Source organism: Pseudopodoces humilis, chromosome 1, assembly GCF_049639895.1.
Source record: "Pseudopodoces humilis isolate 2021_Gansu_Grassland_sample_001 chromosome 1, ASM4963989v1, whole genome shotgun sequence".
In the NCBI taxonomy this organism is placed as follows: domain Eukaryota; kingdom Metazoa; phylum Chordata; class Aves; order Passeriformes; family Paridae; genus Pseudopodoces; species Pseudopodoces humilis.
In genome coordinates, this window is record NC_142200.1 from 26,659,633 (window position 1) to 26,687,028 (window position 27,396).

Genomic DNA, 27,396 nt, shown 5'->3' on the forward strand with positions numbered 1-27,396 from the left:
AGCAAATGTGGTTGTGCCAATTCCAGATTTCACTGCTAATTCATTCTTCCTGTGCTGCTTGCTTTATAGAGCTCCTCCTGCTGAGGCCTTTGATAGATGAAAAAATTCTTCTACCTTTTGTGTCATATAGTGTGGACATATTCTATATATGTCAAATCCACAGGGTGAAGTGACAGCATTGAGTGATCAGAGTCTAATGCACTGTATGTTAACATCCTCGCTTAGCTGTCTGTAATGGGGAGTCTGGTGCCTAATTAGTGCAAAACCCACCATTCTTGTTAAACTATGGCCACCCTTATTGCTAAAATCACTTCATCTGGTCAGGTATCAGCTGTGGTGGGAGATTATATTGAAAAGTATTTATTAATTAAAAAAATTAAACTCCCTACAAATTCAGAGTGACAGCTTCTCACAGACATCCCTCATATCTGAAGAGGAGAACCTGTCTCTTTAAGAAAAGGAGATAATGTTGTCTGTTCTACATTGCATGTAAAAAGATGAGGGAATTCAGGTTTTAGTAGCTTTTTCTGTGAATAATGTTATTTGTGATACAGAAATTTAAGAGAGTCTTGGGCTGGTTAACAGGACAAAAACCTGAGAATTACAGGTAGGTTTAAACAGCATCTGCAGTAAGCAGTACAAACCACTGGTTATTCACATGCCCTGTTACTCCAGACCTGCTGATTCTGCCGGGTCCCTTGCTAACTGACTTCTGCTGCTTCACTAAAAGATTTTTACTGTATACCCATGATTAAATATTTTTTTTAAATGCAAGCAATGACAATGAGCATCAAAAGTAAAGCAGAATAAGAAAATTAGGAAGAGAGGGATAGTATTACAGAGGCTAAACCACTGTGACGGTTCCATTCTTATTAAGAATGCATAGAAAGGTATAAATCTGACTTTCCAAATGTTTTTTAATGTTGCTCCAGAAGAAGTTTGGAGTTTAGCACCATAATGGGTATTTCATGAAAGGTGCAGCCTCAGGCTGAAAACCCAAACATTTCTTAAGGAAGAGTCCTTCTATCAAAAAAATCTGTATCTGCCAATACAGCCTGCAGAACATACAGATGGAAGATAGAAACTCGGGACTATGGAAAGCACAGGTTTAATAATGAAAAAGTTCACCATTATAGAATCTTATTTAATTTTGAAAAGCAGCAGTTAAAAAGGAAAAGAAAAAATAGCACACTACATTTCTACATATGTAAAATAATAAATGTAAACCAATTTAAGCTACATTTTATTTCCTTTCTAAAATCACCAAATGTAGTAAAATGTATTTTTCCTGTTTCTCCTCAGAGGTTCCTATGCTTAATTGATATTACAGTGTGTGAAGAGTATAGGTGTAGGCACTAGGTACAGAACATCACAGTGCTGCTGTGAGCTTATTTTGTTAATCCAGACAGTTGGTTCTTTGTGGTTACTTGTAGGAACCATATAGACAGACATGTCATGATTATTCCTTACCAGCTCATTGCTGCCATCCTCATCAAAATCCTCCTCTATCCCATCAGTCATATCTTCTCCATCCCCATCTGCATCTGGCCCTCCTTCAATTGGCTCTTCCGTAGAGTTATCTGCATTCTCTGATATGCATTCCTCTTGAATCAAATCAGCATGATCTTCCATTTGTTTCTTTTGAGCTTCTGTAAGGAAAACATACTTCTAGAGATTCAGTAATCTTTCCTACTGGTGGCAAAGGAAAGTGCTCTGCAGAAGAAACCCAAGCTTCCATCTTCAGATGTGCTAGCTTTGTGATATTCTGTGTGATGTCTATCAGGCAAATATGAAAAGTTTTCTTTCAAAAATTTATGCAATCAAGTAAATCACAATATCAATATGGTCATGTACCCCATCTATACCATGCAGTGGATGAAGGCTTGATTTACCAATAGATCCAGCTTCTTGATTTTCTGTACTTGACTTTGCCTTGGAATCCAATTGGCATAGTCACCAGATGTTTATTCATGTGCAGCCAATGAGAAGTACATAAATATCTATGCTCAGAGAAGCAGAAGGTTGTTAATTTCCAATAAATGAACAAGAATTTTGTGTGAATTTACTGTGAATGTATCTTAACAGCCATACAGGTAATCAATAAATCCTTTTAGACAAGTAAACATGTTTTTATGGAGTAAAGTATCCATTATTCCTCACTGGTATAACGTGCTGATGTAACTGGAGAATGCCCCCTTCCAATCAACCAAATATTGGCTTCCTCTATTTTCTGCAAAATGGTGAAAAGAAAGACTATTTCCATGGAGGCCTGAAGAATCTGTTCTGGTTGACTTCATGAGGGTAGCTGCATTGTTGTGACTAGGTGTTGTGAAACTCCTGGATATGCTGAGGAACTCCAGAAATCCAGAGGAAGATTGATGGAAGAATGACAGAGACAGACTGGCTAGAAGAATTTTTGGAAGGAACAGAGTCTTATTCCTATGCATGTCAGGAATTTATATGAAAAACTTCATGTACTCAAAGTGAATGAGGCCAGAGAATTGGTTGCATGCAGCTAGAAAAACTACGTCTTTTCGATCTGAGGGTGATCAATGACAGAATTTCTAGAACAAAATATTTCTTCCTTTGTGAGACTGCTCTGAAATACTAGTAGTTCATTACTTATCTTGGACAACTAATGAATCAAGTATCATCTTGAAGCTCTATATATTATGAAGTTATTACCAGCTACACATATTATTCAAATTTGATTACATTTTTCTCTTCCACAGTCTTAAACCAAGACATTTGTTTTACCTTTTGACTGTACATTTATTTTGCCACTTACATTCATCTCTTTAGTCTTCATTAGTCCTTAGTTCCTCATTTTCAACCTCACTTACTGAAGAAATAGAAAAATTAAGCTTTCCTCCCTCAGTCACCTAATGTCTTTAGAAAGATTCTTAGATTTAAAAAATACAATTAGACAATTAGACAGCTGCTTCAACAGTACCATAGTCACATGTATTAGCAGAATATTCAGCCCATGGAGCTTTATCTTCTGTTGGTAAGGTGCTCCATACAATTCCATGCTAGCTATAGGTGATCGTGTTACTTGCCTTATGCACAAGGAAATATGGATTGAATCACCTGCGCCTTTTATGTCTGACCCTACTACTTCTTGTCTTAAGCCACTTCTGAAATTACTCAGCTCTAGCAATGACAACTGAATTTTAGTTAAGGCTTTTAAAAACAAGGTTGCTGAATTGATAGACAATACATGTAAATGGGAAACCTTCTAACGTACAGCTGTTCAAAAATTAGGTCACTTACTTAATTGTCTTAATGAGAACGTAGACTGGGTTCTCCAAAGGAGGCTAAAATACCATCTCAGTACCATCTCTTTAGGGCTGTTTTGAGAAGCTAAACTTTAGTTCCTAGCTTTCAGCCTAATTAGAGCTTAATCTCTAATATTACAGGAAGAATATTCATTAACAATTTTCTTTTCATGTCAGAGCAGCTTATTCCCAGCTTCCTGGTTCAGATTTTTGCAAACAAAGGAGCTATTTCTACAGTTTTCCTATGTATAGGAAATCCTATTTTCTATAATCTACACTATTGGAAAGGTTAGAGTTTCATAATAGAAAAAGCCAGACTATCAGCTGTTACTGTAAGAAGAGTTTTCATAAAGCTGTAGAGCAGTAACCAATTTATGCACTGAGCTTGTTCAGCCTGTAGTATCACATTCCTCCAAATGTAACAACTTTTAGGATTAAAAATTCAATATTCTTCAGGAGAGCAAGTCACACCTAGAAAACCAAGAGCAAGATGATGGCTTGATTTTTGCTTTATGTAAATGAGACACAGATCCTCTCTCTGGTCCCAGTCTTAGTGAGGCCACACATTCTGGCAGAGAAAAATAAGAAATAACATTGCTAAACCATAGAGAAGGAACAAAACCATCTAGTCATCTCCCATCTGACAATCTAAATAAAATAGTTCAGCTACTGACGTAGCTTGCACAAATTTCTCTGGATCTGCAGGCTAATCACCCAGACTGCATAACCCTCCTCATCAGCTCAGGAAACTTAAATGGGGTTCCATGCTTACTGGTATCTTTGAGGTATTTTTCTCTTCACACCCTCCAATGAGTGGCAAAGAATACGCCAAAGATGAGTTCTGCACCTGATGTTTTAGAAAATCAATAACAAACATCAATATTTTGAAAATGTTTTTTAGTATCTGAGGATATTCATTACTTCAGAAAGCTTAAGACTATGACTCAGTACAAATCAATGTTTTCGTGTTTGACCTGATTTCTGTTTAAATGAGATCACCACAGTCCTTTAGCAAAAGTGAAAATTTGATATCAAAGTACAATGATCTGCAGATTGTTTTGCATAGTAATGGATTTTTTTATAAAGGATCCCCAAGGTAGAGATGCACAGTCAGAGTATTTCAGTGCACAAGTGATTCAATGGAGTGCCTTGCAATTACATCCTCACCAATTATACAAATGTTTATCCAACTTGCATAAAGAACAAAATAGAATCTAATGAATACATATTGTGCACAGTTCTTCTGAAAGAGATAATCACACTGTCTACTAATGGTTTACCTTAGACTTAGCCCTCAACTCTGTGAGATTAAACTGTAACTGGGGGACTTTCTGTCAGCTTAGAACATGATTGTAAAGAAAAAGTAGGTTATTTTTCAATTTTTTTTTTTTTTTAAGTTACTTGAGAACAGGAGGGATCCAGATCTAAATTCCTATTTTGACTGCATCAGGTTTGTAACCCCCAACCACTAATTCCCAGTTTTAGACAGTCTTGAAGGAATTCTCTTTATGTGTCTTGATGGATTTTTGGCTTCATGGAAGTGACTACTGTCCAGACACCTAGGCAGTTGTGGGTTCTGAGGCAGAATTTCTTTCACACATCTCACACAAAATTCATAAAAAGGTTTTATCACCGAATGGATGGGTAAAAAAAAGATAATTGAGTTTTTCATGTGATAAGGCTTCCATTTCCCTGCTGACTCTCACGAAATCAACTCACTAGTATAAAGCTCCTGTAAAAATATATATGTGATCTATAAGGAAATAGCAAAGAAAATACCACAGACAGGCATAAGAACTGAGATTGTTTTTATATATACCATGGTGAAAATATAACCTTATAACTTTCAGAATGACTTTAAAGTGCTGCCAGGTGAGATCATTCATGTAACAAAATGAACACTGCAATGACTTAAATTATAAAGTAGTGTTGGATATTTTTTAAATTCCCAAAGCATGCCTGAAACCAAAACCTTTTAAGCAAGAAAAGAGCTAAACTGGAGGTGTGGCCAGTTTTACAAAGAGGCCAGAGCTTCACTCAGTAACTGAGGCTGGAAAGTATCTCTGGTCTCTCCAAGTGCAATCACTCTTCAAATAAGGGATAAACTCAAATTTTGGCCGAGGTCCATGGATCCTGAGACCAATGAATTTTGAATGTTTCCAAGGATACAGCCACTATGGTCTCTCTGGTCAACTCACTATACTTGTTTAGTTGCATCTCTTTTCCTTATATCAAACAGAACTTTTTTCCTTGCTTCAACTTGTGACTATTGCCTATTGCTGGGACAATAATTCTTGATATAAACCACCTGTTAATCCCTAATGCACCTAAGACAAGCATCTCCATGGTCAAAAACTTCTGGTTTAATTCTGTTGAGTCAGTTTTTTAGTGATGTGTTGTCTCCAGAAGAACTAGAAAGATTATTTTTCCTACTACACCATAAAAACAATTCTTAAATGATAATGCATGTTCTGTGAATAATATTAATCTATCCTCCCAGTAGTTCTACCTGAGATTTTATTTACCTTGCTTCAGGCCTATATTAAGTACCAAAATTTCAGAAAGCTTCCGTTCTCTTCGGTCTGTTTGCTTGACTGGTAATGAGGTTCTAAATTAATTCATTTCACTAAAAATGGCTTTTACCTACCTGCTTCAGCTTTTTGCTGCTTTTCAATCTTTTCCAGTCTCCCTAGCAAGGAGTCAATTTTTGTTTTGATTTGAGTTAATTCTTTCTTGATTGTTTGCAACTCATCTGATTTCACTGTGGAAAGAAAGCAAAATGCAAAACATGAAATAAATTATATTTGTGGTAATATTCCCCCCGCCAAGCAAAACATGTTCTCTTTTTCTTTTCTGTCTAGTAGAAATTCTACTGCCTCAGTTTTGTCAATGTTTTCAGAGATTTACCTTTTAAAATTAACATTGTAAGCTAAAGATGCTGAATCCTAGAAAACCACAGGATTTTAAGCCTTAATGGCAAGAGTTTGTGTGAGGTGTGTTGCTCAGTAATAATCATTTCAGGAAAAATATGTCAAAAATGTCTTCATAAATCCAAGTAACTTTTACTTAAAAACAGCCTATAGTGAAAGAATAATTCAAATATGATAGACACATCACAATCTTGCAATGTTATTTTGCTGGACTATTTTTCAGTAATACTGACAATAATAAAAAGATCCTTTACAGTAGCAGTTATGTATTCCTCAGCAAGAGTGAATGGTAATGTAAGTGCTAGGGCAGCCAGGAATGCAAGGTTATATTCCAGTCAAAAACTCATCCAAGAGGTGTCACGTTTTCTTGCTTCAAAAGCTTTCAGTTCAGTTTCAGTCTCCAATTTCTTGTGCGTTTTCCAGCTATGGGTAATATATGAAAATATTTCATTTTATGATGACATCCAAGGATGTGGAGACATCACCTATAAATTATTCGCTGAAGTTTCCAAATCTTTTTTTGCATTGCCTTGCTCTTCATTTTTGTTTATTATTGTGCTCCCATTGTCTAACCTAAGAAGGAATAATTGCTTTGGAGGTGTTTTGGCTTCAAAAGAAACAGCTCTGCAACTCTCATAAATTACCTCGTTATTTTGGCATTATCAGAACGTGTTGCATACTCAGAAGGTGGTCCAATCAAATTCACTTGCCCTGTTTGTGCTAGGCTATCATGTGGAAAAGGTCACGAGGAGAAAATGGCAACCCTGTGCTAGCATGGGAGAATAAAACAGTTTATAAGGGACCAGAGTAAGCAACAGAGCTGCCACTGTTATAACTCTTTTGGGAAGAAATGGACCATAACCATGAGGGACTGGTGGTGGAAAAGCACTGAGCTGTGTTTCTCCTCCACCACTGCTGTAGGAGTATTGCATTGACTTTGGTGTGTGTATGGAGAGCATGGATACACGCAATAGGAGGGTCCTTATTGAGCCTGGCAAAAGGGAAGTTCTGCTATGAAGAAGAACATGTTCTCTTTCTGTCAAAAGGGTCTTCTGGCTGCATCTTGCCGCATCGGTCTGTTCATTGATCCTTGTCCATATCTGCTATCATGTGTCTCAGGTGATTTGTATTCAGTGCTCAATCTGATGATAAAGCATGAAGACAAGCTATTGCCTACTTCAGTGATAGTTGATGAGCATGTGTTTGCTTCAAATTAGCCTTATTCCAAACTTGTAGCATATTCACTGAGGTTGAAACCAAAGATTTTTATCTTAGTGTTTGGGCCATGTGCATTATAATATAATGTCAGCTAAAGGCAGCAGGATGCTATATGTGGTAATGCACTTGTTTAATTGTGCTCATATTGAGAAATTTCATTATCTCACAGTATAGGCTGAAACCTCTGGTCTCACATTGAATGAACACAAGGACTTAAAGAAAAAAGCATAAAACTAACCTTTGTGCTAGGCTCTTATATACTATACAGTATTTGATGGAATTATTTTGTGTATTTATAGAGTGAGGGTTTAAAATGTTAGAGAAATAACGGGTCACTCTCCATTCCCACAGATCAGAAACAAAATATTAAGATTCTGACAACTATATATTTAGAAGGTTATGGCTTCCCCAGGGGCAGTGGCTGGTGCATGTTGGAGTAGCAAGGTAGCTCAGAATCCAGAGTGAAATGGCGTGAACTGCTCCAATGGGGAATGCTAAGTGCTGGCAGCAACCCACTATGAAGCCTGCTGGCAACACACTCTGTGCAGCCAAGCTGTTGTGTCAGGGATGCTCCCTTGACTGGCAAACTGCAGGCTGGACAGGCCCAAAATGTCAGACTCAGAAGTCACACAGCAAGGGCCTAATGGTATTTGTTTCTAGTCTAGGCAAAGCAGAAAACATTTGCACATCTGAGTTTAACAAGGAAACAGGCACATGCATAGTGCTGCTGTTCAACTCAGGTCTGCTGCACAGGGGGCTTCCATGTGGTGTCTCTGGAAAAACTAGGCTGTGAAGAGGATAGCTCCAGAAGGAACTACAAGGATTCAAGTGCCCAGGTGGCCAAGGTGGCCAATGGCATCCTGGCCTGTATCAGCACTAGTGTGGCCAGCGGGACCAGGACAGTCATTGTCCCTCTGTACTCAGCACTGGTGAGACACCTTGAGTGCTGTGTCTGGTTCTGAGCACCTCAGCTGAAGAAAGAGAGAGGTGCTGGAGAGTATCCAGAGAAGGACAATGAAGGCAATGAGGCTGGTGGAAGGAGCTATTTCATATGAGAAGTGTTTGGGGGATTTGGGGATGTTTAGCCTGGAGAGAAGGAGGCTCAGGGGAGACCTTATCACTCTCGACAACAAACTGAAAGGAAATTGTAGATGGGTGGGAGGTGTCCACTTTTCCCAGATAACTAGTGATAGGGCAAGAGGACATTGCCTCAAGCTGCAGCTGGCGAGATTCAGGTTGGATGCTAGAAGTAATTTCTTTATGGAAATAGTTGTTAAGCATTGGAAATGGCTGCGTAGGGAGTCCCATCCCTGGAGGCGTACAAAAAAAGACTGGCTGACATTTCGTGCTATGGTCTAGTTGACAAAGTAGTGATCAGTTAAAGGCTGAACTGGATGATCTGGAGGTCTTTTCCAATCTAAATGGTTCTATGATTTCATGATCATAGAGTCATTTGCTTCAAGTTAACACTAAAAAGAACTGAAAGAAAAAAGAAAAAAATCTCAACCAGTCTGAACAAGTTCCAAACTTTCTCTCTGTTTCCAACATTGTGATGGCATAATTATTTGAATTGCTTATTGTTTTACCTTGAAGAGGATTGTACAAGTCTTCAAAATTATTCTCCTAGAGAAATTACACTCTAAATTATAGTGTAGTGGGTATTTCTGTGGTAAGCAGCAACTACCAAAGACAAACTATGAAGGACCCTGATGAAGAATAAGCTGAACATGAGCCAGATTCTTTCTTTGTCACAGTTTAACTGCATCCAGCAGCTAAGCACTACACAGTTGCTCACTTCCCTCCAGAAGGATGGGAGGAGGAAAATAATGAAGGTAAAAGTGAGAAAACTCAGGTTGAGATAAGAACAGTTTATTAATTGAAATACAATATGATGATTATGATAATAATAATAGTAATAATAATAATTAAAAAGGAAAACAACAGAGAAAGAAATAAAGTCCAAGAAATAAAAGCAATGTAAATGAAAACACCAACTGACATGCCCTGAACAAGCCTTGGCCACCCTGCCCCTTAATTTATTGTTGATGATCCCATGATCTAGAACATCCTTTTGGCCATCTCGGGTCACCTGTCCCAGGTGTGTCCCCTCCCAGTTCTTGTGCTCCCCCATCCTGTTCACTGGTGGGGCGGGGTGAAGCAGAGAAGGGCTTGACTCTGTGTAAGCTAAGTAGTAACTGAAGCATCCCTGTGTCATCATTGCTGTTTCCAGCACAAATTCACAACACAGCCCCATAGTAGCTACTGAGAAGAAAATTGACTTTTCCCCGGCCAAATGTGGCACATCACTCTACCTAGCACTTGTGAGGCCACATCTGGAGGACTGTGTCCACCTCTGGGCTCCCCAGTACAACAGAGAATGAAGAAGACAAAGCCAGACTCTTCTCAGTAGACCCCACTGACACACCAAAGACCTTTGGCATAAATTAAAAAGTGTGAAGTTTCATCTAAACATGAGAATTTCATTTTTATTTCCCATGGTGAGGCACAGTCCTGGGAAATTTGCTTTGCAGGGCACTTGCACCAGAGGAGCTCCAGAGGTCCCTTCCAAACTCATCCATTCTGTGAGTCTGTGTTAGCACTTGGAAAGAACTTCAGGCTTTTAAAGCAGTGTTATGACAAAGATAAAATGTAAAGATTATACATTCTGTGCCCCAGGTGTCCTGCTTAGAGTATATAAATTCTCCTTTAAAACATCATGTATTTTTTTTTTAAATTGATCTCAGGCAAGAAATAAAGCTGTTGGTAAGCATGACACCAGAGCTGCATATATCCGAAATATCTGTTCATCTGCTTTTGAACAATAGAGTAGGAAAATAAAGTAACTTATATTTGGGAATTTTTTCCCAATTAACAGATAAATAAAGGACAACAGATAACAAAAATAACAGAAATGCACATATTGAAAGGGAGAGTAATTTCTAATGAAATTAGTAATTGCTAAATATCTTCAGCAATTCTGATGCAAAAATGTAAATTAACAGGTGAAATTTTCTGATAGCATGGAATTGATAGATATCATCTGGATATAAACTGGAATGGATGAAGAGCTCAGGTGATTTTAAGGAATGTAACATTTGAAAAAATGATGAGATTTCACTGAGAAAAACCCTACACTTAACAGCAGAAGTCCTGCTCTTAGCACCAAGGCTTATCAGCAGAAGAAGACACTGACAGAATTATCCTTGGGTTGAGAAGGAAAATGCAGTGCTAGGATGCTCAAATGATGTATTGCTAAAGACGGAGAAGTGTATTGTCTTTTTATGAGGACCTGGTGAGTACAGGTGGAACCACTGAATTCATCTGTGAAGATAACCATAAAAATGGAAAACCCTTAGTGGGACAGAAGCGTTTTTCTTGTTTGCTGAAGACGAAAAAAGGTAAAAAGATATAACATATTTATGTTAGGACAGTGTTGGAACAAAAAAAGGATATGAACAAATGAGAAACAAACTAAGCTGGAAAGTAGAAAAATCAGACACCCCCCTGCTCCCCTCCAACTACTTTTAAGATGTATCTTAAAGGATTAGATGATGATGCTATTTGCAAGAGTAAGGAATTTGATTCAGTGACCTCTTCTAACCGTTTGTGGCCTTCTAGAATGCATCTTTCATTGAACCATCTAACACCAAAGAAGACAACCACATTCAGCACATAGTAAGAGGCATAAAATTAAGGTCAATTCCATTTTTAAAAATGAAAGTGCTGCTGTTGAACTACATCTATATTTGTGAAACACTGTAACTGCAGATTGATTCATTCACAAAGCGTGATTCAGATTTCTTTGGGAAGAAAAGTCACGTATTTTAATCTAAGTCCTTCATGTTTAATATAAAATATTTTATCATATTTTATTACTTTAGATATCACTGAAAATGGATCAGCTGATGGAATTGATATAAACTCTATGAGTCAAAACTAATTCATTTAAAGACATAATTCAATGCATATTTTAACATCTAAAGTGTCTACTCCTTAATTTCAAGCACACAAAGTATAAAAGATTTGATTAATATTTTCCTCCTGATTTCAGATGTGAAAAATGAAAGTGCATACTCTGAGAGCTCCAATTTCTACGTTGTAATAAAAAGTGAGTTATTCCCAGTTCTAAATAGCAATTTGTATGTACTGCTTCATACCATTAACATGAAGAACTACTATGTGTGATTTACCCACCAACTGTAATTTTTTGAGTTACTTCTGGCAATTTGGGAATGCTGATTTATGTTTTTCTAGTTTTTGGAGTTAAAAAGAAAATGAGATATTGATAACTGTTCCTGGAAAAATTATGGATTTAGGAAAGAAATCAAATCTTCCTAATGTATTTTATGTTTTGGAAGTAAATTTAAAACACATATTGTCACTTTTTGATCAATAAAGGAGTTTACTGTGCTGGCAGATATTATTTTTGCAGATGTGCTCATCAATGAGCAAAGCATTTTTGATACTAGGATTTTGTAATATCTTTGCACAGCAATAAACTTCTGCCTTTGGATTTCTGTTTTTCAGAGGTGAGTTCTTTTGATTCTGGTGATTTCACTTAGAGATCTGCTGTGTTCTGACCTTTAATATGACATGTATGGGTTCATTTTCTGGATCCAGTCTGAGTGTGAGCAGTTATATCTATGAGATTTCTACTTATAGCTGAAAGGTCTCTTAGGGGAGATGATCTCATGAAAGTTTTGCTATATGGGGGTGAAATCTTCCAAGGATAGTCAATACCATTTTGACATTGTTGATTCTAAACTCGCTATTAGGGTGTTCTATGGTCTTGCATTTCATTAAAACTCAAATAACTTCCTTCCCATGAACTACGTTTCTCCTTAATGAAGAAATCCTCTATTTACCTAGCAATAAATAAACACTAGAATCAACAGTTCATTAGTTCAGGGGGTTCAGATTAGCAGTGTAGAGTAAGGGGCTACAAAATACTAAATTGCTTTCTCTCACAATTCAATATAACCAGCTTTTCCAAGAAAATGGTGAAGGAAGTTACGAAACATACATTCTCTACTTTCCAAATTAAAGTTCTAAGGGAATGGCTCTGTTACTTCTCTGATAAAAGTCTTACAATAAGCTGTTTACATTCCTTGTAAACATTCCATGTCCAAATCAACAAAATCATGTTTCTACGTTTATGATGGATTGACTGGAACTGACAAAAAGGGAAGTAATTCTATGGGAAAATTAGCATGATAACCTGTATATTTTATACTTTATATATACTATATACTTTATACTTTATATATATTATATACTTTATACTTTAAAAAGTGTACTTTTAAATATGTGCTGCATGCAGAAAGAATATTTTGTGCAATTTACTTCATCAAATAAAAACCATTTTTTACCAATTGTCATTGTAATGAATTGAGGATAGAAGCCTAACAAAGGTCAAAATGTCATCCCATATTTTCAGTGATGCATCTTGCATCTCTCTTCAGTTAAAGATTTGTTTCCAAGGATAATCTTGTCACCTGGAGCTCTAAGACTGACACTTTTAGAATTCAAATCACACCTGAATTCATTGAAGGATCCCTCCACTGGAGCATAACACTGCCTGTTTGGATCTGGACACTACCGATTGAACTTCTGTTAAATAATTTACAGTTTCGGCAATATTTGCCATATTTTGCAGGCAGTGTTTTGGAAATCTTATAGCAAGTGCCAAGTATCCACATACTTGGGCTAGTGTTGAATCCTGTAATCTATGCTATGCATTATTTAAGTCCTGACACAGTATTGCAAACCATTTTATGAAATGCAGAAGAAATAAAGCAAATTTTGCAGTAGTTCTGAGGAAAAAATATCTTTATGTTAAAGTAATGTTCTCTGTCTCATTCACTACAATAGAAATTCAGATTTTTGTGTGAGAGCCTTCCTTGCCATCTGTTGGGAAACAAACACTAAGATCCTCAGCTCTCTAGAAGAATTTTATAGTTATTCTTGTTCAGGACAATGAGAAAAAATATACAAAAATCTTATCTGAAAATAAACTCTCTTTTCATGGCAAAGTGAGTCAAAAAAGCCCATCCTTATTAATACATACTTTAGGACAATTAATAATTTGAACGCACTGATACTACTAGGTAATCATATAGATAAGACAACAGGAAATTATAACAAATGAGATCTAACTAAAGCTTTGATTCACTGTGTGGAAACCAAAAGATCCAAGGACTGAAAAAGACTAACAAAGTAATTCAAATTCTAAGTTTCCTAAAGCAAAGATCTTGAGTTGCATCCTTTCTTTTAAAATTACATTTCCTTTCTTTTAAAACAATAAATAAATAAATAAATAAATAAATAAAATTTGCATTTCCTTTCTTTTAAAATAATAGAAGAAAACATAATTTATTATTTAAAGTATTGAGGAAAGGGTTACTTCAAGGTGAGTATGAAAATGTCTAGACTCATGTTCATCCTCCAGAAAACAAAGGAAGTGTTGCTACTCCCAGATATCCTCTTAAGGTCTGAGTGAACTTCATAATACGACACCTAAATTTAGATGTCTTCCTGTGTGTTGGGCATCAAAGGTCTTGTTAGTGGTAATGGACATCCGGCCCATTCATTCCCTGGAGATTTAGAGGTAAGTTAAGTGTACACGCCACAGAATCTCTCTGTCAGAACATCATCCATTCCTAGGAATGTCTTGAGCTCCTTGTTCCTGAATGTACAACATTATCTTTAGCTGTGTTTACCACATATCCATTTTTTCAGTCACATGCATTTACATGTTTATTACATGCTTTCTTTCAAGGTCTCCGATATCATCAGATCATACAATAGGATCAAGACTGGTTCCTAATGGGCTCACGAGGTCCATCTTCTTTGTGTGATACTAGCATGTAAGATTTGAATATGTTATTCAAACAGAGTATATGACTGGGTCCTGTTGATGTCATAATTAACTCCTCTGCCAGCAAGATGTACTGTTGATGGGTTCACTTATTTCATGGCAAGACAGCATGATGTTTTGCTGGCCACTCTAGTACTGCAAAAGACTTACTGAAGTTCCTTCATTCTTTCTAATATCTGATCCCTACCTGATCTTTCTCTTCCTCTTCCAGTGACGCTTCCAAGGACAGTATCACTCCACATAAGGGGCAGGGGAAGACGGGTGGGTGCTGAAAGATGCACGAAGAGGAAGATGAAGTTCCTAGGACATACTAGGGAGTGGGGAGTTTGATGAGCTTGGAGGAGGGAATGCCTATTGTTCATCATCTCTTCTAGGGCCAACTCACTAAAGAAGGGTTAAAAAAGCCCAAGTTGCCAATCCTGTTTTGAACTTCCTTTAAAACAGACAAAGACACTTTGCCTCTTTCTACACTCAAAGGAATCCGGTAAAAAAAAAGTACATATAAACCAATCCTTCCCCCCCCGCCCCACCAGTCCACCCAGCTTACCTACAGCCCTCAAGTCTCCACAGAAATCAATGTGCCTCTGTCTGTCTACAACAAGATTATTGTCTTTTTTTTATTACCAGCAGTTCACAAGATCTCATGACGTATGAGCAGTCAGGTTGAGAGAAGATTTTAGAAAGGCTTTTTTTGAGGCCAAGGGAGCAGGTCAAATGTCAAAAGAATTTCCTTCAAAAATGTAATCAATGTGCTCCTTGACTTTCAGGAAAGGCCTGGGAACTTTGGTAATCAAACCAGTTTTTCAAGCTAGAGATTTAGGGTAGGAAATGATTGCAATAGGGCTATATAGTGGAAGCTGCAGAAATTGCTAGGATCATTGTTTCAATAATATTCAACAGATATGAGCAACTCACATTTGGATCCTGAGGAAGAAGCCCCACTTGAAGTGGATCGTGATGCTCCCTTCATAGAGAAAACCCCTTTGCCTCTACGAGTTGTTGTCACAGCCACACGAGGACGTTTGAGTGGAATCACTGCACGGGGCGGCGGGGGGACACGGCCATGGTAATCAAACAACCTGGAAAAGATTAAGTCAGCCGGACTCCATAAAACTCTGTGATTTCATGTCATGGGAGCTCTGTCAACTAAATTTCCATGTTATCTTCGAGAAAATTACCCTTTGAAACCGTAATCACTTTATATCTAGTCAAATTAGATTTCAAGGACCTATGCACATTTACGTGCCTTATTCAGATTTCAGTCACACGCTGGTGCACAGACCAGCTCAGATTTTTTGTGTGTCATTTAAAGGATGTATTTAAAGGATGTATTATGGGACTCTGCTATTTGCCGTATGGAAAATCTATAACTTGCTTTCCACAGGTCCACATAATTTCATTGTTCACAGCCAACAGTACATTTTGTTGTGACATTTCAGCTCCTTTATTACATGCATGACTTAAATTCTAGTTTTCTATCTGCTATTCTTAAAGATGTAAAAGTAAAATACAAAAGAGAACTTTCCTGAAGACAACCATCACCATAAAGAAATATCCTGCAGTTTGTGAAATAAGTCTTTGCATATGTTCTCTTTATTGAAGAATGAATTGGTGTAGAAATACTAAAATACCCAAGCATGCTTAATAAAAAAAAAAAAATTGTTCAAACCAAAACCACATTAGCAGGCAGATATTCAGACTTTTACCACTACAGTCAATAAAAGATACTCTACGAAAAAAATGAACTTTTGTTCCCAAACAAAATAGACTAATCCTAAAAATGCAGTTATTGATAGCAGGTAACTAACCTGTGTAGGGGGAAATAAAGGCAGTAGAAAAGGTAATCAAAGCTACAGATATATTTAGAACATAAGAGATATGGGCTCTGGATATGATAGGTCAGGAGAAGAAAGTTCAGAAAATGAAGATTTCCAGTTTATAGTCTGAAGCAGAGGGATAAGAAACATCCTCATAAAATATTCTCAAATTTATTTGAAACTGGCAATTATGGAAATTTATAGCCGCAGGTTTAATTTTCACAGTTGTGAGTACTGTCACCCAGCTGGGCAAATAGATACACATTTGAAAAGAGACACAAAAGAAACTAATTCACACACCACAGCATCTAACACTATGCTGAACACGAAGCAGAGCCAAACCTAAATCTTCTAACCCATTTTCTGGCAAGTACATACCTAGTGCTTAAATGAAACCACACTCCTGTCTGTACTATAGTCCTACAGAAAGTGTAACCATCTCCCTCCTTTTCCATAGCTGTCTACAAAATGTGACACAGAGATCCTGTCACACTCACTGACTGGAATCCATGGCCTCAAATATTCCCACAAATGAGCAACTTCTAGCCCTTGTTAACATAACTAAAGAATTGTGTGTAAGATGAACACTAAACCATTTTTTTCTACTTTAAACACAAATATTAGTTTTTATTGTCACATTTTATCATATTAAATGGTCTGCAGGTTGGTCACAAACTTCTTTTTGATGTTATTTGGAAAAAAAAATGTTTCTGAAGTGCTATAAGCTGTCATGCAAGAATTCATAATGTCATTATTATTCCAAAGGCGATTTTCTTTTTAGCTTCCAATAGTTTGTATTTAGATAATATAATGAAATGTGAAACTATGCTTCCTTTTCTTGAAATATATAAAAGAACAGTTATCTAAATGACTGTTATCTATCTATTACTACTTTTGTTTGTGAAATTATGCAAAGTTCTGGGCTTGATATTTTGTTTTATCACATTCTATATATTCCAATAAGATGCTTTCTTTTAAAAAATAATGCTTCCATTCATATTTTTGAAGTATCATGACTGTTTTTCTTGTGCTTGTAATGTGAGAAATGATAAAGAGAAGTGCTCAGCTCCAAAGCAATTATTTGCCCCAGTAATCACTAATGTGCATAAAACTATGCCTCTTCTTTCAGTCACCCGTCCAAATTTACAGTTCTGATCTTGCCAATCTGTCTTCGTGTATATTTTATTTAAAAAATCTATCTATTCCTGACACCCTTTTTTGACAACATCACTGCTTTAGTCAAGAAAGACATATTCTCCCTTCAGGGAGGCTAGAAAGTTAATAATATTAATTGGTTGTAATATTAGAAAACAAGATCTATGATTTGAGATAAAACATAGAAATTCAGAAAGTTCAGAATTTCAAAAAGTCAAAGAATCATGACTCTATTTCTTAATTTATATTTCCTATAAACAGTATGTACACCAAATTTTCAATGGGATTTTCTTTTCCATGACTACTATATTGAGATTTTCATCTTTCCTTTCCATTCACTTTTATCTAAAATAGACTGTTCACTTTGTGTATTTATTTTCAGAAGACCAACATGTCCAGCCTTATGAGGCCAACCTCATATTCAGGTTTTCTACCATGAAAGTTCTGCTGTCTTAATTCTGGAAGACTTCTAAATTAAAAAATTATACTACTGAATAGATCTGTAGATACATTTCACTGTCAGTGGTTTTCCATAACAACACAATTATCAAGAGACACCAAGTTCCACAGAAACAACCCCTGATGTCCAATAAGTTTGTTTTGTTTTTATTTTTTTTGGGAAAAATATAACCATTATAGTTAATAATTTCTGCTACCCATAACATACAGAATTGAGGAAAAAACTAGACAAATAACTTTAATATTCATGTGGCATAGATGAGAAACACTATTCTGTTTAAAAACATACAATTCCACAGATGAAGTTCAGAACTGTAACATTAGAAAAAAAAAATAAAAGCCTATGGAAATTAACTTTTTACAGAACAGGTGCTGCTACTACTGCAAAGGCTGGGCTGAGCAGGATTAAACTGCTTTGATAGCTTTTACTTCATATGTTTATATCTCACTATTTTTATCTTTGTTCAAAGAGGGCATGATGATTTACATGCAAACCCAAAACTAGTGGCTCAAATTGCTCCCACATCAGGAGAAAACAAACATAAAAATATTATTTCTACATTTTTCCTACTGTGTTCCTAAGCAGAAAGATATATAACACATGCTAACTTAGCTTCTGGGTGTAAACTGTTCCCCTGCAACTGTCTGTTGCTTAACATAAATATAAGATTAGAACAGGTTGGTGGAGCAATGCTTTGTTCCTCTCTGATTCACTTGTCCTGTGCCAAACCAAGCTGTGTTAATGCAGACACAGCACTGCTGGATAACAGACTGGTTATCTGTGATCATTCATGCTACTCCTGTGTTGTGGGCATTCTGCTACAACTGAATAAATACATTTTCACAGTGCTGAGAGAGGCTGTGTGTAACTACTCAAGGCAGAATCTCCAGTTGCACAGGCATCCAAATTCTTTTTTGTCCTGTAGCTTGCTCTTTTGCTTCACTCAAGGTTCTTCTGGACTTCTAAAAGTTCTTGGAACATTATTGATGTGATATTGTATCTTTTCATACACAGGAAGAAAAGACCAAGCCAGAAACATCATACTGAAGATTTTCACAGCCACTGTACATCTCAGTGAAAGTAAGAGTAGAAGAACTCTATTAGACTACCATTAAACTGTTCAGCACAGCAAATACCCCAAAAGCTCTTAGAGAAGGATAAAATCAAAAGGTTTAGTAAGCATGCATTTGGTGGTGGTAATCTTCTCTGTGAGATATTAAAAATAGTCTTCTGATACACGATAGAAATAATTCAATGAATAATAGATAAACCAGAACTGGCCTGTTTAACCAAATAATGGGATTATATTATCAACAAACGTTAGAAATTATGTAGGATGTACAAAAATATAGTAACACATACCGATTGTAGAAATCATCTCTGTAGTAATCATAATCAAAGACATAACCACTGTGGAAAAACAGAAAAACAAGAATGAACTGGTTTATAGGAAAATGCACATTGATTAAAGTTTCTGTGGTAATATTGGCTTACTCTCAAATTTTTATCCCTTCTTCAAAGTCCTTCCACTTCTTTTGTACCATGTACAATGTACACTATGTTTGTCAATGCTGTTGTCAGCTATCGCTGTATGTTTGGAAATGTGAAGTCTGGGGCACGCCGAACTGTGTAAACAGCTGACAGCACATACAGAAAGGATTTAACACAGTGAGACAGCTCTGTAATTAGAGGATCATTATAGTGTAATTCTCTGAGTGATCAAATGAAGTTAGCATTCCAAAACTGACACCCTCTTCTTTTTCAGTATAACATAGCATCATCAGTGCAGGAGGAAGACAGTTAAATACATGAAAGAGTGGGAAATGGGTGAGAAGGTGAGCTAAGACAGTCACTTTGATTTAGAGAAACGTGAAAAGGCTTGGACTTCTTGCTGATCCTTGAGTCCACCAAATTATTTTCATCAAAAAGAAAAAAAAGTGAAAAGTTAAAAAAATAAGTGCTAAATAAGTGTTACAGGGATGAATTTCTTCTCAGGTTCAGGGAATGCACATATCTGGGAAAAACCAGACACCATCAAGGGAAACAAACATGCAAAATTGCACGAGTCGATGAGAAAACTATTTTTGAACTGTCAATAACAAAGTCAACCCCAGACTGATATTCCTGGTTTTGCATTCCATTAGCAACTTTCTACTTTTGTGATGAAGAAATAGCAGAGAAATCTTATACATCTCATACACCCAAAAAACCCCAAAACCAACAAACCATTGAGCCAATAAATGCTCTGCATGGAAGAGTCACAAGGGTTTATTACTCTGCCTAGTAACACATATTCTAAGTTTTTCACTGTCCTGAGAAGGACAATTATGAGTAGTGAGGGTAAGAAGCATGAAGAAAGCATCACAAAAGAAGGAGAAGCTTTAAATAAGAAAGCTAATAGGTAGAAAAGAGAGAGGTAGAAAGGACAAAGCAAAAAAGAAAGTTTTCCCTGAAAATAAGGGGACATTATAGAATGATAGGGTGATATAGGTTGGAAGAGACCTTAAAGACCAGCTACATATTAAATAAGCTTTTCTTTGCAGGGAATGAGTTTGTGGATAATTTCTGCTCTTGAACATTGAGCAAAATGGGATTTTTAGTGCCTAATTTGAAGAATGTGTCAAGAATTCCACCAAATCAGGTCAGGGCACAATTTCCATCTCTGCCACACCTCTTTCAAATGCAAGTGCCCAACTGCAAATAATAGAATAAATTGTACTGTCTGCCTGCACAATATTTCAGTTGAAGATCATGAGAGCTGAAGATGGCCATGGCCCTTTTTGTAATTTATTTGAGAAAAGAAATCCCAAGATCCATTTAATGTGAAACATTTACTAAATTAAACAGTCCTGAGAGACTAGAACCCAGCAGCTGTGTGTGGTAGAGGATGCAAAATATCATCAAATTATTGTAGACTGTGTATAGTGATCACGTTTCTGTATCTTAATGCAAAACTAGATTTTTTTTCCTAAACTATGACACCTCTAATTTTGTCTTTCACTCCAGTCTGCATGAAACTAAGAAGTAGCAGGTATCAAAACTATTATTTCATTTACAGCTATTCACAGCTTCCTAGTGATTTTATTTAGCTGAATGATTAATAGCTTCAGTAAGCCCACACTTAGTATTCAATGTGTGTTTTTTTAAGTATAAGATAACAGACAATTTGAAGAAAAAATATTAAATTTAAAAGCCTGTCACATGAAACCCTTCTCCTGGAGTTGACATTTATTCAATTTGCATAAGGACCGGACAAATTAACTTTTTCAAGGTTGAAGAACATGAAATTGGTGAAGACTAGTTCTCTGGCACCAGTTAGAATAAGGCTGAAGGATGACTGTATTTTTCTGTAGTAACTCAGCTCTGGCTCACAGGACAGAATGACTGCTGGCCCCTCAGTGGGTATGAAAATTTTAAGTTGAATGATGATGTTTCATCTGTAATAATATGTTGAAGAGATTATAGTGAGAAAACAACTAGTACATGTCTCCATATACAGCCATAATTGTTCCTATTTCTGTCAAGGGACAGACATAAGATTTGGTCAATGCTGCAGTATAACACCAAGCAGAAAATTAGCACAGATAATCACTGGCACTGAGATCAAGGTGACTGCAAGGCTCTTAACCTCTTGAGAGTTATTCCTTAGCAACCCAACAGCCTGTGTAATGGAGGCAGCAGGTAATCACTCATTCAGTGTTGAATACCAAATACTCAGCAGGTCAGAAGCAGAGAAAGGTTTCAACGAGCCTGTGAACTGGTGGAGTCAGCAGTTTCCTAATGGCACTGTAAACAGGCAGATTACTTACCCACAAACATATGGCATCTCTACAATATTAACAATAGAATTGTGTGCATGATGCTGGTATGAATGCAGTAGACAGTAAAAGACACTGCTTTACGTGTGTCTCACAATGAGGCAAAAAAACCTCATCAATAAAAGGTGCCTCTACTAAGCAAAAAACATGGTTCCTTTTCCTAACTTAGTATCACCAAGACAATCTTGTACAAGCTTTCTTGGTTTCACTTAACACTATGCATATCCTTAAAACTCTGTATGCCTGAAGAATAAATGATTCCCCCATGGCCATATTTTCAGAGCTATGATACTGTATGTATTCAAAGTTCCTGTGCATGCCAGCAGTTGCACATGTGCCAAGTGGGAAAATAGGGTGTTACACTCCTGCATCGTTGAAATAAACTTATGGATGTTATGATGTTGAACATATATTACTACAAAAATACAATCTTTTTCCATTCTCTATGCTATGCCCTCAAAAGATGTTTATAAACTAATGATCACATCATTAGCTCCAAACATTAGTGGTATAACTGATTCCTGTGGAGTTATTCTAACTTCAGTAGAGTTAATGCAGAACACAGAAGAAATACTTTTGGTTATTTTCCTGTCAACAAGACTTTTATCTTTCATTTAAAACAGCCCTAGCTAATATCGCTTTTTCTTTCCACAGGTACAAAGATATATTTAAATCATAAATGTTGACAAACCAGGCATAATGTGTCTTAATTTAATTGACAGTGTTATCACCATTTATACTGTCAGTTGCTTCTCTGTTGTGAGGCCTGAATAAAAATATTAAATACAAAAGCAATATTCCTTCAATCAAACTCTTTTTGGGAAGCACATATCAACCTAATGGTTGAAACTAGTATTCCAATCATTTGTGAAATCATTTCTCATGCCATGTGAAAAGAGTGTTAGAAATTGTTCCTGTTGAGCGCAAAAGAGAATCTGTCTAAACTGATATGTTAAAAAGGAAGTCAGTGAGGGTAACTAGATGATTTAGAGAAGAGCATTGAAAGATGGAATCTTTACCTGCTAGAAAATCAATCAGATGGAAGTTACTTTCATAAGCGGTTGAAAAGAACGGTGGACATTTCAGGCACATTTCAGTGGATGGTTACCTACTCTCTCAGACATGAATCAAATTGATAGGCTGAATCCCACCTTTACTTAAAAGAAAGTTCAATTTTAGGTAAGGATGAGAATGCTGATAGAAGTGGAGGGACACTGCTGTTTTGCAGTTCAGGCTGTACATCCTGCAGAGAAAGAACATTCTCCAGAGCCTGCTTTTTTTGCTGGCAGACTTACTGCCAAAAGACAAATTTTTCAGTGATTCCTTCATTAATATATTAGATGTTTACAGGAAAAAAGAGGGGGCTGGAAGAGGAAAAGTAATTGCAAAGAAATATTTTACATTCATTTCCATAATGAAGTTATGAGGGCAAATGCATGGAGTTAAAAAGAACAGATTAACACCAAAACCCCCAATCACTTATCCCAAAATTCCAAATAATTGAACATAACCTACTATTTTGATATTTCAATTAAGGATTAAATTGCATTGTAATTTTGTAACCATAAGTCAATAAAGATTTCTTTTCCTCTCCAATTCTGCACATTTATTCAATTAATAAAAGCAAGATATATTTTTTCCTGAGTGGGACAAAGATAAGGAGTTAAGTTTCAAATAGTCCAGCATGGAATGTAACACTGTAAATGGATATTTTTTTTTCTGCAAAACTGAAAAAATTTTCACAATTCTAATCTGGAGAGGTGCATTTTGTCCAAGGAGGACATGTATACATGGAAAAGCTGACATACAGTACTCCATTTTCCATTGAAGTATCTTTCTGCAGGCACTAGGCAGAATTTATTTGCAATATGATTAGGCTGTATTTTTTCTGTCTCTAGATATGTTTCTTCTTTACTCTCATCGTCTCTTCCGAGAACTCTCATGCCAGTGAAATGTATTTTGGGAAAACTGTTGAACTTACAACCTGAATTTTAGGCAAAACTTGGACAAATATTTAAAGTATACACAGTCAGGTAATTAAAACACTAAGGCATTTTCCTGCAGAGGATTAGGCAAAGCTTGTGAAGCAAACAAGAGCAAAGGCATTGAGAACAATATTCACCTGGATCATCTGGTTCCAGAGCTGTTTATAGAAGCAAGACAGACAATAGTGATGCAGGCAGAACTAAACCCCAACAATTTTCTGTACAGCTAAGTATTAGAATTCCTCCTGATTAAAATTATTTACTGTAGCTGCAGGCACAGCCTATGCTTAACAACATTATCCTGATGATATTTAGAAACAAAATAGTAGCTTTTTAATATAAAGATACCTGTGTAAACCTACCTAATATCACCTTGGCCTTTCTCCTCCTGTTGCAAAACTGTTTTTCTGTCATCTAAAGTAATGTCCAATTATTTATGTTTCCCATGGGAACATTTTATAGTAAGGCAAAGAAGAAGATTTCCAGTGGCCCAACCATTTCTCAAGGTGTCCTTTAATTGTAGAGTCTGACTGGGTAGTTTGTAATGTCCATATGATATTTTTTCTTCCCTAGTACAAGAGAGATGGGTCCTGCCTCTTAAAAATCTGTTTTAAATTCAATATGTTCAAGGTACTGCTGTCAAACCATACACATGTGATTGATTATCCAGTTTGTTAATAATTTTGTATACACTGAAAGAGTGTCATTTGACTTGGTTTGACAACTACAGATTGTCTGCAGACTCTCACTGACAGATGCAGGAAGAAGTGATGGGTTTAGTGTTTCCACAGCATTTCACTGAACAGCAGATTAAATGAAAATCATAGTGGTACACTGGAGCTGAAAGACTATTTAAGATTAGAAAAAACAGAACTCTGAAACTTTATGTACTTTTCAGAGAAGCTGTCTTAGAGGCACTGAATGAAATACAAAAGCACGCCTCACAAAAAATTAATCAAGTGAAAGGTGACAGTTCATGTAAAAGAAAAAAGAAATCTAGAAAATTGCATCATGTGCTTTCCTTTCCATTTTTCAAGTTGTCAAAGGCTTAAGTTAAATTTGTGTTCTCATTTACATTAAGTTTACTGATGTAATTTAATTATTTTGTATTGAGCAACTCAGGGCTTAAAGCAGCAAAATGGAGACGTGAAAGAGACAGAACTTTCAGTGTCCTGAGTGCAACTTGTGAAGTCAAATCATACTGATTGGTAATGAATCTGTGTGGTTATCAAAATGTTTTATAAAAGTAGCAGGCTACAGGATGGCAGCTGATTCAACCTTCATCCTTATTCTTGAGAATAAAGAGAATCACGTGTGGATTCACATGTAGAGAACTCAGAATGTTTGTTCAGTTTTGGATTTATTTTTTGTTTGTTTTTTAGATTTTTTTATTTATTTGTATACAGGATTAGAGGTAACTGAAAAGAAAAAACCCAAACCTCTATATTTGCTGGAAATCAGTTTATACCTTTCAAATTAAACAGCTGAATTGGCATTAGCAACAGAATCTACTACCATAACAAACTTAACTGTCAGTTCCTGGTCATGCATGACAGATTCACTCTGTTATTTCTACTTCACATTTAAGGCTTATTCTCCAACTTTTAATTATGCTCTAATATTTTGTGAAGGATTTAATTTTATTGAGAAAAACTGATCCTTAAATGATTTCAGAACCAAATCTGAAGACTTTAGAAATGAAAGAATTTGAAGAATTAATTAAACTGTTAGCAATAAAACTCTTATCCTACTATTGATAATGCAGAATATGACCTAATTCCCTTTTTTTTTTTTTTTGAGCTACATCAGCATTGAAGTTACTATAACCTGTTAAACCTGTGCATGCACAAAGAGCATGTATGGCTAATGTGGAAAAAGTTGAACTTTGGCTTGAAGAATGGTGAGAATTATAAGAATCTGGCCTGAACCAGAGATAAAAAAACAACACTGAACTCATTGAATACCTACATAGTGCTTTTGAACTGTAGTTCATAATTAAAACTAAGCAAAACTTTACCCCAAAGTAACTGAAAGCAAAACAGCCAAAATCAAGACCCCTGAAATCAACACCAGCGTGAGCCAAACAGAGACTATTGAATATGATCATAAAACCCCCTGACACAGTACTGCTTCTTTTCAAATTATGGTGTGTAAGGCATTATATACCAAGGTAGTTGGAAAGTGGTTTGTAAAGAAGGTCAAATCTCAGATGGGGCTAAATTTATAGAAAACAATCTATGATCCAATTCATTTTATTAGTTGAAAGCTTGCCTAAAATCAGGACACATTGTGATTTTATTTCAAATTAGGGTTATACCACAGTATGCAAATGCACAGTTGAATGATCCAGTAAAGCAAGGTGTGAGTAGTTCCTTGATATCACACAAAAGTTATTAACAGAACAACAATAAAGGCAATAACTCCTAGCCTGAAGCTCTTTATCTTTTTAAAAATTTTTAACAAACATGAAAGACATCAGAAAGTTCCAATTTGCTCCGCACAAAAAATATTTCTCTCTGATATGCCTCTTTCTGCATTGCCTCCTCTCTTGCTCCTGACTTTACTTTTTAGAAAGCCAATGAATACACAGACTGGTGTGGAGCAGTAACTTTTGAAGGAAATCCACTGACTGATTGCTATGATTACAGCTGGCTGAACTCCAAAGAAGGAATCTCTTCATCAAGGAGCTGCCAGTTATATTACAACAGAAGGGTGGGAAGCAAACTGTCAAGTAAAAGTTCACTTAGCAGCCCTGGCTGTCTTTCATTTGCTCTTTTAAGCATATTTTTCTCTTGTAGCTCAAGCCCAAGTAAGATGTTAGGTTAGATGGATCAAATTTCAGTTTCTGGTGAAAAAGATCAAACTGATTTCAAACATGTAATCAGCCATCAGATCCACTTGAAATATTTGTTTAAGGCCTAGTGTGCTAAGAACTTAATATTAAGAAGAATTTCAATTGTTATTATTGTAAAAAGCAGTTAAAGAAACACAGGCAGAAGAGCAAGGGGTCGACACAGGCTAACTGATTTGTACAGCATTATAGGGAATTTGAAACTCAAAATATAAAACTTCAGAATTCTATCTTTCAATATATCTATCAAGAGGAAGAAATTGAAATAAAACTTCTTTGTAATGATCTGGAAACTTGTAAGAATAAATAAAGACTTTCATATTCAACAACTATGAGAAGGATGAACAATGTTTCAATTTTCAGATGTGTTTTGAGTTGGGAGCTAGGTGTCATGATATTTCTTCACGTGACTGCCACAGTAAGCTTGTTCATACTAAATACTCACAGAAGCCCATATAGACTACTGTGGCAAGATGCTTTGTTGATACCTCAGAAACAGGAAATAAGAACACTGCTAACATAGACCTTTTCAAATACTATTTTCTATAAGTCATGGGTTGGTCACTGATGTTTGGAAAACAAAAAATCAAATTGAATGTAAATTGTTTTGTTCCACAGTGAGGGTACCTGCCCAGCAAATATTGTCCCTCCTCCTCCCTCCATCTTCCACTGTAAGAAAATATCTCCCTTTTTGTTTCTTTGAGTTGTCCTTTTCTCATTGCTTTCTTCTCTGTTATGTTCCCAGATTTCTGTCCTACACTCCCTGAAAATTTCAGCCTCCTGAACTTCCTTCAGAAACATTCTCTTGTGCATAATTTTCCCTCCTCTAGAAAACCTCCTGACTATCTGGTTACATAGCTGAGAGGATAAATATTCAGTGCTGAGGAATTATTCATTACTAAACCAACAAATTATAGGGATATGTACTGTTTTTCTAGAATTGCTAGGGAAAGGGAAGTCTTGGAAGACAGAAATAGTTGACAGTAAAAAAAATTAGAAAGAGAAAT

At 36.2% G+C, this 27,396-nt stretch overlaps 1 protein-coding gene across 6 annotated transcripts in view; it reads right to left on the reverse strand.

Moving 5' to 3' along the window:
• Positions 1–27,396, reverse strand: part of RALYL (RALY RNA binding protein like) — a 358,154-nt gene that overhangs the window by 16,465 nt on the left and 314,293 nt on the right. For 3 of the 6 annotated variants that reach the window (XM_088055194.1, XM_088055191.1, XM_005517057.2), the window contains 5 exons: positions 19,098–19,145; positions 15,219–15,382; positions 14,491–14,571; positions 5,926–6,039; positions 1,471–1,649 (listed from right to left, as the gene is read on the reverse strand). In XM_088055194.1, the coding sequence (XP_087911320.1) occupies positions 1,471–1,649; positions 5,926–6,039; positions 14,491–14,571; positions 15,219–15,382; positions 19,098–19,145 (586 nt within the window). The remainder of the gene's footprint in view (positions 1–1,470; positions 1,650–5,925; positions 6,040–14,490; positions 14,572–15,218; positions 15,383–19,097; positions 19,146–27,396) is intronic. The other 3 variants (XM_088055205.1, XM_088055199.1, XM_088055203.1) reach the window with 2 other exon arrangements.